Source organism: Barbatula barbatula (assembly GCF_947034865.1).
Source record: "Barbatula barbatula genome assembly, chromosome: 11".
NCBI lineage: Eukaryota > Metazoa > Chordata > Actinopteri > Cypriniformes > Nemacheilidae > Barbatula > Barbatula barbatula.
Genome location: NC_136774.1, coordinates 9,315,591 through 9,329,595, shown reverse-complemented (window position 1 = coordinate 9,329,595; position 14,005 = coordinate 9,315,591). Strand labels below are relative to the sequence as shown.

Genomic DNA, 14,005 nt, shown 5'->3' with positions numbered 1-14,005 from the left:
TTGAAAACCATTGATGCATTTAAATGTATCGCATATACTTTTATTTACTTTTGAATGATTATTTACTTATGAATGATCTGATTACATAAATTCCTATGGAATCTCAAGGCCATATGCAAACAAAGACATTTTTTCAGATGGAACAATACACACTTCTCTAGTAGCGGTGTTAAATTTGGCAACTGAATGACCAGAAGGATGGCATGTTCCCGGCATTAACCACTGGCCACACAGACTATATTTTTCTTTATACAATTTGTAATACCATACAAAATCTAACAGTGATCTGATGATGATAAATAGCTCAAATTGAAACATCTAGGTCTTCATATCATTATATAAGATTTGCTGTTGTTCAGCTATTTTATCTAACAAACACAATGTGTGAAAACAAATTTCTTTTCTGAGGTCAAAATGCATCATGCCACTGTTTCCACCAATTTGCAATAACGAAACCTAACCAGATTGAAAAATGCTTTGCTATGACAAGCCTTTTGATGACATATACAAAAGCAGACACAAAGTAATAATAAAGATAAGTGCTTTATGAAACAAGATCAGGTGCTATATGAAAAACATTTTCCCCAGGTCCACTGAACAAACAGACAATTTAAACTGGGCATTTATAACAAAAACATCCTATAATTGTTTCTGTTCTGGTCTATCCAAGAAAACACCTAAAGGTCAAAATAAAGATTAATCTGAGGTCTGGTCTACTCCAGTCTTCAGAACAAAATGAGTCATCATTTACTCATCCTCAAATTTTTCCAAACTTGTATACTGTACATTTCATTTTTTGGTCGAATACAAAGATATTTGGAAAAATATTAGCAACTGAGATTTCTGGGGCACCATTGACTACTTTGAATTTTCTTTATATCAAGCACATGACGTTTTCTATTTCTCAGAAGTGCTTTACACTGTCTTTGTGTCATCATCTTTAATAATTGGAATAACAAATAAAGATTATTGATATGTACAATTTAAACATTTGATGTCTTTTTTAAACAACTTTTAAAGTTTGCCTGTTGCATGCACACTCCTAAACATAAAGGTGCTTAAAAAGGTTCTTCTCCACAAAGAACCTTTTTTTTAAAGTGTGTTATAATTTCACATCTAAGTTATTTCCCATTACGCCATCTGGTTGTCTGAACCTTGGACATTTTTACGGACACATTGCTATGACTAACATGTTTTTTAATCTTGAAGCACAATCCTTCTTCAGTCTCTTGAGAACTATGATTTCTTCTCTGAAAGTAACCATGTTAAGATGTCTCCCAGCATGCCTCTGAGGGCAAGGACCTATGTCAATAACACCTCCTTGTTACTGGTCTTCAGCACACCAAATAAATACATAGATAGATTAAAAAAATAAATAGCCTTTAACAGGGTGTAATTTATGCTCCTGAAGAACTATGTCCAATAGGTATTGTGTGGGTCTGAGGACATACTGATGAGGTGATGGATAGAGAAAGATTGTGAGCTAGAAATCAAATAATTGCACGAGTCAACGCATTCGCAGGCATGCCAAGAATTTAAATTAAAAGTACTCTTATGAAATGTGAGTAGTAAAAAAAGAGAAGAAGGGAGAGGTGTGTTCTCTAAAAGGCGGAGAAGAACTTAATGGAAAGGACCGGCAGGGGGCGGAGAAAGTTTCTGTGAAAAACTGAAATAGACAAGTTGTTAAATCATTGGGTCTTTTGAAACAACAATGTGCTATACAATGTTTAGGTCAGAGATCTTAAGTTAGACTGTCGAAAAAATTCAATTATGAGCTTTTGTGAAACTTCACAAACGTTCAGCTTTAACTCTACACATCTTTGATGTGCTCCAATGCGACTAATTGAGGATTATAATCTTTTCCTGCTGGATCTGTGAGCCAGATGACCAACATTACGCCCCTTCACTTTGTCTACAAGGTAAGATTAAGATTAAAAGCGAGTTCAGGCATTTGTACAAATTTAAACAACACACTTTCTGTAAATTAATAACAGAATTGTATTTAATTAGCTACAGATGTGACTGTGGTTAAATCAGTCTCTCATAATAAATCCGAAACATTGTTAAACTGAATAATGATGTTGTACAACAGTTTTTTTTTCAAACCCATCGTTGGGTCAAAAAAGGACTAACCTTACCGTTGGGTTGTAAATTAATGTATGCTGGGTTGTTTTAACCCTTTGTTGGGTCAAGTATAGCCCTGGGTTTATTTAACCTAATGACTGGGTTCGTCAATTTTTTTCCCTAAAATAACCCAGCATTTGAGTATAAATTAAAGTATATAATAAAAGTATAAAAAAGATATATAGAACAAGCAGGTGAGAGAGCAGAGCGTGGACCAGATGCATAGAGATAAAAACAGCAGGTTTCATCGAGATGAAAGCATGCCTTTGGCATACCTGGCACCTGGTACTGTAATTCTTCATGTTGGTTTTCCAGCACTACGTTTTCCACCAAACCTCTATGCTGTGTGAAAAAGATGTAGGGCATTAGATATTTACTGCCGTTTAATGCTCGTGTGTATATTTGTGTGTGTTTTCTCGTCTTGTCACCAGGGGAAGAATATATGTGTTCTCATGCTGTTGTGTGTTCCCCTCTCTATGATGGACATCCCTGGTCCTTGCAAACATGCCGTAACCATGGACCACCTGCTTCAACTAAAACAAATGGTGAGAAAACAGATCTTAAATAATCACTAAAGGTTTAGTTGGTCTAAGATGGTCAAACAAAGTATTCATGAAATCATTGAAACATGAGTGCAAAAATGATAAAAAATATAAAACGTAATTAAGTAACACAAAATACGGTCATAAAGATATTTGCGTTTTATAATTTGTACAAAAAAGAATAATCGCAGGGATGAATTAATTTCGTTTATTATTACGTAACACTTTGTTTTACTAAATGACAAAAAAGCATTGACAGGTATAATAATATCCATAGCATACAGCAAATATCCATATAATGTCCAGAACTTATTGTCACGGTTTGGTAAGGAAGAACCCAAGCGCAGGCAGCAGGGATGAAGGGGTTAACGAATAGACTTTAATAATAAAACAGGAACAAAACATAAACACCCTCGATGGGAAAACACTATCAAACAAGATACCAACTGAAAACACTCAACAAGACTAGCAAACACTCAATAGGATTATCAGGAAACATGAACACTCCAACAGGGCAGGATACATGAATACGTACAACCAACGAGCACAAGACAATAGACAAGAGGGTATTATATAGGGAGACTAACAAAGGGGATAACGATGGGCAGGTGTGGGTAATGCGACACAGGAGGAGAGCTATACTAGAAACGAGAGGGGCGGGGCCAAATGACGAGACAGGAGAGAACGCATATTATGTCCTGATTGACCATAATATGTTCCTCTCCACATAAAACACGTGGGTCTGTCATGATTCTACCCCTAGGCCAGAAAATCAAGACAAGAACAGGCAGAATCATGACACTTATGTTATCACCCTCCGTAACATTTTTAAAGGACTGTTTACACACATAATATTGATTATTAAAAAAAAAATACTAAAAAAATCCTTCTTTAATGTCATTGTGATCCTTGACCAAAAAACCATAAGTAGTACGGGTATTTGTGGGAGTAGTAAATTGTATTCGCACATACAGTCCGAAATTTTGATTTTTTTGCACCCTTAGATTCCAGATTCTCAACTGTGTGATAAAGATTTCAGATTATGTATAAATCTCAACTTCAAATTGACCCATAAGACTGGTTTTGTTTAAGTCACATTTATGTTTAATGAATAGAATGTTGCTTTGGGATCTTGGCTTCTCTTTTATTAGCAAAACTTGCTATGGTATTGACATTTGGAGGCTGTTGCGGTAATGAGGTTTGTCAATTAAAATTATGTTTAAAAACTTGATAAAGTTATTAAATGAACGGTTTACAACATATCAAACCTTGTTTTTAAGGCATAGAAGGGCTAGTTGTTGACGCAAAGATAAACAAACTATATTTGACATTTTCATGAAAATTCATGAGAATATGACCATTTATGAGATTTCATTTGAATTAGATGTGATGACCAACTAATAAACCAACTCGGACCAGTAAGAAACCAATGACCATATTCGCAAAGTCTTGTATTTTAAATCTACTTTGTTGTGCGTTGTGGACACAAAAGGTCTGATGCCTTATAACTTTTTCATCTAACGTTTTATTAATCCTCAGATCACTAACCAGCTGCGGACCAGCTGTTCAATCACATACACGTTCATTGAGAGGAAACACTTGGTAAGCGTGTCATTAAATATTGCTATAGTGCAAAACACTGACTTAAAAAAAGGTTTTAAAAATAGATTTATGTTGTCTTTTTTTCTGTGAAAAACCGACCTCCGACATGGCTTGTAATGTGTTTCCAATGTCTTCTGCTTTAAATCTGCTTAAAAATGTTGCCATGTTTTGAATTAAGTCTCCACTCTGTAGTTTCATGACTCAAAGCTTAATATTTCATTGCGGGTTGATAGTTGTGGCATTTCTTGTTGAATTCAACAAACATTTTAACATAAACTTTATTTCTAGACTTTTCTGTCATCCTTTGGTTTAAACTGATTTGATTTTCTCATAAGCCGGATTTGATTCCCCACTGAAACCTTTCTATGTTGTGGTTTTTCAGAGCGTGGCGTGTTATGTGAAAGCCACGCTGCCGAGGGTGCTTGAATTCTTAAATGTCCACATCAGATACATCCCTGGATCAGAAAGTTCTCAGGCAGTGGTCTCCATCCAAAACCTCATTCTCAACATCTACTCCCAACACTGCATACCTTCACTAAATGAGGAACTGGAGGTGTGTGCACACTTTTGATTATGTGAGTCATGAATTTTCATGGAGAACATTTTGAATTCAATGAGGTCATATGGAATATGGAGAGCCTGTATAGTGTAAACGTCCCCTTTATTGACCCTTCAAGCACGTCCGCGTGTATATGGGATTTTTCCCTTATGTGAGACCATCAACAGACTTCCATATCTAATAGATTTGAATCTTCCCCTCAATGGATCATGTAACATTATTGCACTACAATATAAAAGGCTTAAAGTGATGTACTGCAGACTATAGCAATCCTTGCACTTCTAATTGAATTGCACACAGGCCTTTCACATCTGTAGTCATTTTCCTTCAAATATATTTCTTAAAATTGAGCTTGAGAGCTATACCATCTGGCAGCTGGAGTCAGATGCCAGTCGCGTATGAGAAACGTGTTTCGAACGTACTATTTAGCATGTCAGCTTCTAATGCGTAAAGACAGGTACAGTCTCAACATACTTGTGCTCTTTTCATTTCAAAGAAGGAGCTCCTTTAGGGATTTAAAACATTCAAGTCATTCTTACAATCAAAACTCCAAGAAGGGGAGTTTAATTGAAGAATGGTGTCTGCCAAAACGTGCATGTGCAAACCATACCAGGTTTAAGAAGGACAGGGACAATGTTTAAGTTCAATTAACTTAATGTTCATGTAGATTTAACTTAAACTGTTTGGTACATTTTATAAGTGTATAACATATAGACTTTTTATAACCAACTCCTTGTCAGCCATTGGATGAGATTGATTAAGAAATACACAAGACAAATAGATTTATTGACACACAAACATTATTAGTCTTGAGAGATTAATGTGTTAAACAGGGTGAATGTTTTATAAACCACATACAAATGACCTGAAGGGTGAATTCACAGAAAACATTTTTACTATTAAACAACAGCAAAAGTACAAAGAACCTATAATCGATAAATTATTAAAATGCTTATTCTTTGATCAAACAGGAATAATCTAAATATTAAGGCACCAATGTTTATGGGTATTCCTCATTGCATTTTGAAGTGAAAATTTCAAGTTTAGGCCAATAATAATTCATGTAAAAAGAAAGAAAGAAACGGAAATAATCAAATAAGCACCATGGGATTTTCAGCCTGATCTCAAGGAAATCCATAACTACTTTACAAAGCTAATTCGTATGTATTTGTGAGAGTTGAAATCATACAAAAGATGAATCAATTACTGGAAAAAAGCATAACCAAGCCTGTCAGAAAGCTGCCACACCGCAAGGTTTCGGATAGTTGTTTACTGCTATCTGAGTTGTTTCTGACGTAAGGGCCTGGAAAATAACCAAATGAATTGAGCACATTCCAGTCCAAGTGCTAACTGATGTTCACATGATGATAACCTGTGTGTTCATCGTCACAAAGACACAACCCAACTATAAATATCATGTTGAGAAACATCATTCTGAGAATAAAACCTTGTATCTCCACATCTCCAAATTGAAAAATATATTTTTTCAATTTATTAACGCTTGTGAACTTAAGGAATATTTCAACCAAATCTTTTTTAATACAGACAAACATGAAGGGTGACCAATAGTAATGATATTACTATTTTATTACTAGATAATATTTTGTGTGATACATTCTTGTACGAAGTTTCTTTTGATGTTAAAGATTCTTTATAGAACCATTCAGCCGGAAATGTTTTTTAATGGCATCGTAAAGCACACTTTTTTAGGTGTAAACCTCTTGACAGTTACAAACTGGGAAGGGCAGGGCTAGCCGCGGGGGTAGGTTACTTTTTAAAAAGAATTTCAATAAGCACATACAGTATGACATCTTGTTCATGTGGTCCTAACACGTCGGCCCCCTGCTGCATGAAAAATAAATCCAATTTTATCAGGCTACCGTTAAGTCTACATTTAAGCATACAACACATTATTTCCAACTCCTTTATTTTGTCTTACAAATTAATTTAATAAGGAAAAATTACCTTTAAGATAACACAATGTTAAATACATTTGATCCCAGTCTGTCAATATTTTCTTTCTCTGTCTCTGTTTTCCTTTGGTTCTCACGCTCTGCAGGAGAACCCTGTGGCATTTGAGAGGCAGTACAAAGAGTCTCCTGTCCAGGCGCTTCTGAGAGTGGAAGAGGTTCTGTCCCTGTACCTGCAGCTCATCACGACCACAAACACTTCTCTTAACTGGACCTGCGGGCAAGAGTATAGCAGATTTATGGATGACTACAGCAGCATCATGTCCCCTACTGTTTCACAGCCCACGTCTAGTACAGGTGAACACATGTGCGCACACACACAAACCCACAAACATATCCCTTAACCAATGATTAAAGCCACATGTTTCTTCTTTGAAAGAGGCTGCGGTAGGGTTATCCAGACAAGCTCCTCAGGGGTCCTTGAGTGATGATTTCTACAGGCTGGGCTTCATTATGGTCTCCATCTGTGCAGGATTTTTCATCCTTCTCACTGTCTACTGCCTCCTAAAGAGAAAGGTATTCCATCTCTCTATAAACCTGGGCAGCCAAATGGGCATTTTACTTCAGGTCTTAAAGTTTTCTGTGTTTAACACTGTGATCATGTTAAATCTCTGTGGCAAACCAATGACTTTCACACTGCATTTAAGGGTTGAATGTGTAATTTTTCGTAGCATTTCGTAGGACAGAATGCAATAAAATATACAATATAATATAACTGCTCTACAGAGCGCTTTTTGTAAATACGTTATCTTCTTCGGCAAAAAAGCGAAACGATGACATCTTAGTCCTGTGTCAGCAAATGTCGTTCTTCAAAAGGGAGAAATGAGGGGTGGAGTGAACTGTTGGTTGCAATGCTAATCTTGACAATTTACAGAATATCCATAGAGTCTTTAGTTTGATTACATTTATATAAGACAGATACACTGTACGATTATTTCTGAAAACATACGGCACATACTTATGTAACCTCGGTTCCCTGAGATACTGGAATGAGTTATGCGTAGCAGGACGCTATGGGGAAAACTCCTTTTTTTCTGATGACAAGCTTTTTTCAAATAACACAGTGAAACTGCACGGCCATTGATTTGTGAAAAGTAAAACTTTAAACCAATGGCAGAGAAGCTGCACGGACCCATGGCGATGGAGCCTGCCAATGGCGGCGGGGCTAATGGCTATATAAGCAGACACATCGCCGCAGTGTCCTCAGGTTACTTCGACTGAAGCGACATCCATGGAGCTTGTAAGCACGGCAAGGAACGCAGTACTCTTTCCCATATCTCAGGTAACCGAGGATACGTAAGTAACCAAGTACATTCCCCATTGATACTTCACTCGTACTGCTTAGCAGGATGCTATGGGGAACCAATACCATTCCCGCTGTGCAACAAGAGTAACATTAACTCAAGACTACCCCGGAACTGAGTTTGGGGGCCAAGCATGAGCAGGGGAGCCCTGCGAGTGGACAGGGCCAAGCTAAGAGGTGGCCCAATCTGTCAATCGTCCCAATGACAGTGTGCCTAGTGCTGACACAGGTTGGAGCAACTGTAGGCCGGCAACCTATTGAAAGTCCTTTAAGCAGAGAGGACCGGAGCCTGTAAGGCCAGGACATCCAGATTATAGAATCTGGTAAATGTGGATGGCGAAGCCAGACAGGTCGATGCACATATCTCTGCTATAAACGAACCGCTAGACCAAGCCCAGGACGAGGCGATACCTCTAGTAGAGTGGGCTATAACTCCTGTGGGGCATAGAAGGCCCAAGGAAGAATATGCTAGCATGATAGCCACAACCAACCATCCACCGAGAGTGCCTGTAAATCGCCCATGCTTTTAACCGATGTCAGCACTAGCAGCAGAGTGTTTTTTAGCATCAGGGAACGAAGGTCCACTCATTTAAGCACAGAAGACCAGAGCCTGTAAGGCCGGGACATCCATATTATAGAATCTGGTAAATGTGGATGGCGAAGCCGAACAAGCCGCGGCACATATCTCAGCTATAGACGCACAGCTAGACCAAGCCCAGGACGAGGCGATACCTCTAGTAGAGTGGGCTCTAACTCCCGTGGGGCATAGAAGGCCCAAGGAAGTATATGCTAGCATGATAGCCACAACTATCCATCCACTGAGTGTGCCTGTAAATCGACCATGAGTGTTTAGCGTCAGGGAACCAAGGTCCACAGACCAAAGAGGCTCATAGGGAGAGCTCTTCAGAGCTCTCAACACCGTGGAAAGATCCCATACAGGGATAGTAGAGGGGCTAGGAGGACAGAACTACCTGGACCCCTTTAAGAAACAAACAACAAGGTTGTTCTTTCCCACCATTTGGCCTGCTATGGGGCTTGGGAAGCCGAAATGGCTGCCACACAGACCTTGAGCGTGGAAGGGGAATGTCCATTTTCCAACTGCTCCTGCAGGAAGGACAGTATCAATGATACGTCTCAAGATTCCGGGTCTGTACTCCAGGTGAAAAGACAGACCACTTAAGGTTATAAGTCATCTTGTGGATGGTACTCTAGCCTGAGAGATAGTATTCATGACAGTCTCAGGGAGGACCGTAGGCCAGAGGTGCAGAGCCCACAGACCGGGCTGGGGGTGCCAGATCGTGTTGCCTGCCTGAGAGAGGAGGTCTTGTCTCAGGCGATAGGCAACGGGGCTGCCATGAGCAGTCGAGACAGGTCCGTGATCCAAGGCTGGTTTGTCCAGAGTGGGGCAACGAACAGCACATTGTGCGCCTGATCTCTGATCCTCCTGATCGGCTGTGATATAATAGCGAAGCCGCTGAGCTGCGGTTTTCCCCATAGCGATATGCCAAGCAGTACTAGCGAAGTATACATAGGGAACCAGCGTTACATCCACCGTTTATCACTTAAATGCTGTGAACAAACAAACACACCTCAACTTCTCTCACTATCTGTGCTGCACTATTGATAACAGCCTTTATAGTGTTTGCCCATGAAAGACTTTCATCCAGTATAATGTGTTTCACAGTCTGGTATTGATTTGTGATGGTGCATGTTGCGCTGTGGGTATGCCAGTGCACATGCTTCACATTGACTGTAACATTGTGTCGGCAGGCCTTTAGTCCCTACCGACTAGTACATTATAATTTGATAAAAGGATAAAACAGAGATCTCTGCGGATAAATTCAATTTTTAGGGTATCAGTAAAATTTACAAAAGGCAAAATTCAGGAAAGTTCAAAAATATCTTTGTGATGAAATGGTGTAATGAATGACAGAGAATTATTAGAAAAAGAGTCAGAAAGGTCTTAAAGTCTTTGGGGATCAAATGTGTAACAGCTCTGCAGATGCTTTGAATCAGTCTTCCATGTGACGGATCAAACCCTACCAGATTCTAAACAGGATTTAACTGGCTCATTGAAAGACATTCACCTCTACACTGTTGATCATGTGTTTTGTATCATTTTTCCCAGACTTCGATTTATTGATAAAAACAGCTGCTTTCTTCTTATCTTTATGTGATCACTTTCTTTCTCATATGGGGATTGGGTCATTATTTTACTTACCTGCAAATTCTTTTCACATGTTTTTTTTATATCATCCTCTGTGCAACCTTCCCAGACCTTTTCTTGCAGATAGTTGATGTTCTTATGGCAGTGCATGATATCCGTTCTGAATATATCCCATAATACTGTCCACTGGGCCATTTGATATATACTGCAGAAAATAACCTGTACTGTCTGGAGATTACTGAATTCTTTGATCAGTTCATGGTGACTTTATGAAATATCTGGGTGAGTTTGTTTCGGTTGGTGAGGAATTTTCAATTAAAGTGACAGTTCACCCCAAAATTTAATATATTTCATAATTTATTCACCCTGTTGTCATTTCAAGACTTCATGGCTTTCTTTCGCAAAACACAAAAAATGTATTTAGAAGAAAGTTGGTAACCGAACAGCACTGGCCCCCATTCACTTCTATTGTATGGACACTAAGCCAATGCTAGTCAATGGGTCCCAGTTAACAACATGGAAGTTAGTGTTGTTCGGTTACCAACATTCTTCAAAATATCTTCTTTTGTGTTCTGCAGAGAAAAAGAACGTCATACAGGTTTGAAATGACATGAGGGTGAATAAATGTAAATGTCTTTTTATGGGTAAAGTAAAAATCTGTTGGATATCTGATGGCAGTCATGTATGTCATTTTGTTTGCACTCTTTCCCACAACAGAAACTGCAACATCAGCTTCACAGAGCAAGATTATCATCAGACTGGGGGTAAATTTTATTATAAATACCTTACAATTCTGCTACTGAATAATGTACATTACAAATTCCACACATTTTTCTATTACAGATTACATGTCGTGGAAAATTTTGAAATACAAGAGCAAGCATGTAAGTATTTCATGAATAATTTTGTATTAAATGGCAGTAGTATGATGACAGACAACACATACTTTAACATGGTTACTTTTAGCTCAACCTTGTGTCGTTCCTTTCATTTATTTAACACAAAATCAACATAATAACTCATAATGTGTTTAAAAAACACAAAGGGTTAAAACTCCATAACACAAAAGATGTGTTGCATCCGTTTTGAGAGTGAAGTGTCCTCTGTAGTGGTTGATGTGCAACTATGTCATCCTGTGCATATGTTTTTTGATAGCTGAGCACTGTACAGTATTGACCTCTATGCCTATGCAAATGATCTATATAGCATATGTTTTGGATTATGTTTAGATCTTGAGTATTTCCCCACCAGGTTATGATAAATCTTTAAAGACACTTTATAAATGGATTTCATTTGCGTCACTGAATGGCTCCAGTCTGTGTCTAAATAGCATCTATACTGTTGTAAACCAAAGTAGCTTTGCTCCTTTATATCTTTAATTCACAAGGTGGTGAAAGGTCTCAGAAACACACGCCTTCCTTTCTGGCCTGAAGCCCTGGAGAACCAATACTTCAATCCTGAAATGCAAATCTTTAAGGTTTACAAGCTTCGATATAAGAAAAGCTATTGCACGGGCCCACTTTTTTCTAGACTTTTTGAAGTTTTACAGTTGTGATCACACCGAATGTTGTATGAAACTAGCTGCATCTATTTGTGTAAGCAGTTCTGTGCAATATATGGATGTGTGAACTGATATCTTCATTCAAAGTCTGTTTTATAGATTTTTGTGCTGAATTCTTTTCATATTTCATAGGTCAGATGTCAGAGCTTCAAAAGAGTTCCACCTCTCCACCGACTTCCAACAGAGCTCATGCTTCTTTCCGGATACCATAAACATTAAAAACAGACTTTTTACTCTCACTCTCACTCTTACTCACTTCATCAATACATTAATATACATTTACAGGAAGAAAATAGTCGCAAGCACTTTATTATGAACAATATACATTTAAAAGTAAAGGTGCTTCAAAATTACATAGAACTTTCGGCTGTATCATGTTTCATAAAGACATTTTGTTTTACAAAACTAAAAGGTTAGGAATCAATTGTTATTTTAAAATTCTGTGTATGAAATTTAGCGACATCTAGCTGTGAGGCTGCGAATTGCAACAAACGGCTCACTCCACCCTCCCTTTCAAAGCATTACGGTGGCTGACACAGGACTAAGATGTCGTCACATTTTCGCTTCTTTGCCGAAGGAGATAATGTATTTACGAAACATGTTCTGTAGAGCAATTTGTCCGTTTAGGGCTACTGTAGAAACATCATGTGAATTTAATGTAAGGGGACCTACGGTGTATGTAGATAGAAATAGCTCATTCTAAGGTAATAAAAACATAACGCTTCATTATGTAAGGTTTTTATACACCTCTGGAGAAATAGTTATCTAATGCACTTCGGTCAATATCCTCCAAACATTTACACACTGGACCTTTAAGAACCTTCGACTGAAAGGTTTTTTGGCGAACCATTGGTTCTTATATGACATTCTTGTCAAGAACCTTTCACAGCACCTTTATTCTCAAGAGTAGACTATTATTGGGTAGGGCTTCCATTGGCTCTCCAAACTGTTTTAGTTCTTTGATTCCACAAGTTGTTACACACATTCCTTTGAGATTGCAGTCCATGGTGACATGAATGCATCAAACAATTTCTGAAAGTTATTGCTTCAGCTCTATTCTACCACATCAGAAAGGGGTTCTATTGGATTTACATCCGATGACTGAGAAGGCTGCTGAAGAACAGTGAACTTTGGGATGCATGTGGACGGCAACAATTGATTTACAATTGTACCATTCAATTGATGATCCGTTGGCATCAATGGACCCAAAGTGCGCCAGGAAAACTTTCGGCTGGACTGAGGATACGGGGCAGGTCTGATCCATGGATTCATGCTGTTGGGGCCCCAACCATCTGTGTGCCCCAGAAGAAATTGAGATATACAGTATTTCTCCAGTCTTCAACTGTCAAGTGGAATGTTCATCTTGTAGGTTGAGCCATCTGTTCTTGGCTGACAGAAGTGTTGTAGTCCATCTGCTTTAAGGTGTTTGGGGTCTTGTGCAGATGCACAATGCTCACCACAACTGTACAGAGAGGATATAAATTGTCATAGACTTTCTGTCGGCTTCAACCAGACGAGCGATTTTCTGTTGACCTTTATTATTGAAATGGCTTTTTGCATCTGCAGAATTGTATCTACATGGTTTAATACATTACACTGCAGTGGCAGAAGTTCATGAGTAGTTCATTACAAAATCGCATAAGAAAGTACATGTGTTCCTAATAAAGTGCTTGTAAAGTCTAGATTTAGAAAATATGTCTCATTTGTCATAATAACTCACACAGTGTATGGAACTTGTAAATATACAAAAATACTTGTTATTATAAACATCCTCTGAACTACTGGAAATCTCTTTTAGTCAATGTATTGCATGTCCAGTTTGCTACTTTTACAACAACCCAAAAACTGGAAGCATCTTCATAAATAAATATGTAAAGCAATATCTGATCGAAATGTTTTTTTTATGTTTATAACTTGTGTAATGCTGTTATTGCTTGGATGTTTCTGAGTTCATTTGGACCTTTGGATCATTTCAGGCCAAATGTGTTATTGTTATGTCTCAAGACTGGATAGGCAGGCAAAGATTATATTTGGGTAAATAATGTTTTAGGAAGTTCAATCGAAGAAAAGGTCATCATTTACCTATTTTCCTTTTTAAAGCTCCAAAAACCACAAACAACCACCTTAAAAGTGACCTTTGTGTTGTTTTCCAAGTCATTGACAAAAAGCTTTTGGTG

At 38.0% G+C, this 14,005-nt stretch overlaps 1 protein-coding gene across 2 annotated transcripts; it reads left to right on the top strand.

Annotated features, from left to right (window-relative positions):
• Nucleotides 1–1,613: 1,613 nt before the first annotated feature.
• On the top strand, nucleotides 1,614–13,706 carry csf1b (colony stimulating factor 1b (macrophage)). 2 transcript variants are annotated; one of them, XM_079467722.1, is made up of 9 exons: nucleotides 1,614–1,919; nucleotides 2,556–2,669; nucleotides 4,206–4,268; nucleotides 4,651–4,821; nucleotides 6,887–7,094; nucleotides 7,177–7,313; nucleotides 10,985–11,031; nucleotides 11,111–11,151; nucleotides 11,961–13,706. In XM_079467722.1, the coding sequence occupies exons 1-9, from the start codon at nucleotides 1,884–1,886 to the stop codon at nucleotides 12,038–12,040; spliced, it is 897 nt and encodes a 298-aa protein (XP_079323848.1). In that variant the 5' UTR covers nucleotides 1,614–1,883; the 3' UTR covers nucleotides 12,041–13,706. The 2 variants fall into 2 exon arrangements, with proteins under 2 accessions (XP_079323848.1, XP_079323849.1); XM_079467723.1 differs by lacking the exons at nucleotides 1,614–1,919; nucleotides 2,556–2,669 and adding an exon at nucleotides 3,428–3,864.
• Nucleotides 13,707–14,005: the final 299 nt, after the last annotated feature.

Excerpts from the sequence above, each read along its gene's own strand:
- csf1b (XM_079467722.1), top strand. The coding sequence starts at position 1,884 with ATGACCAACATTACGCCCCTTCACTTTGTCTACAAG. Across the intron at positions 7,095-7,176 it reads ACAGCCCACGTCTAGTACAG|AGGCTGCGGTAGGGTTATCC; the intron begins GTGAACACATGT and ends CTTCTTTGAAAG. Across the intron at positions 7,314-10,984 it reads ACTGCCTCCTAAAGAGAAAG|AAACTGCAACATCAGCTTCA; the intron begins GTATTCCATCTC and ends TTCCCACAACAG.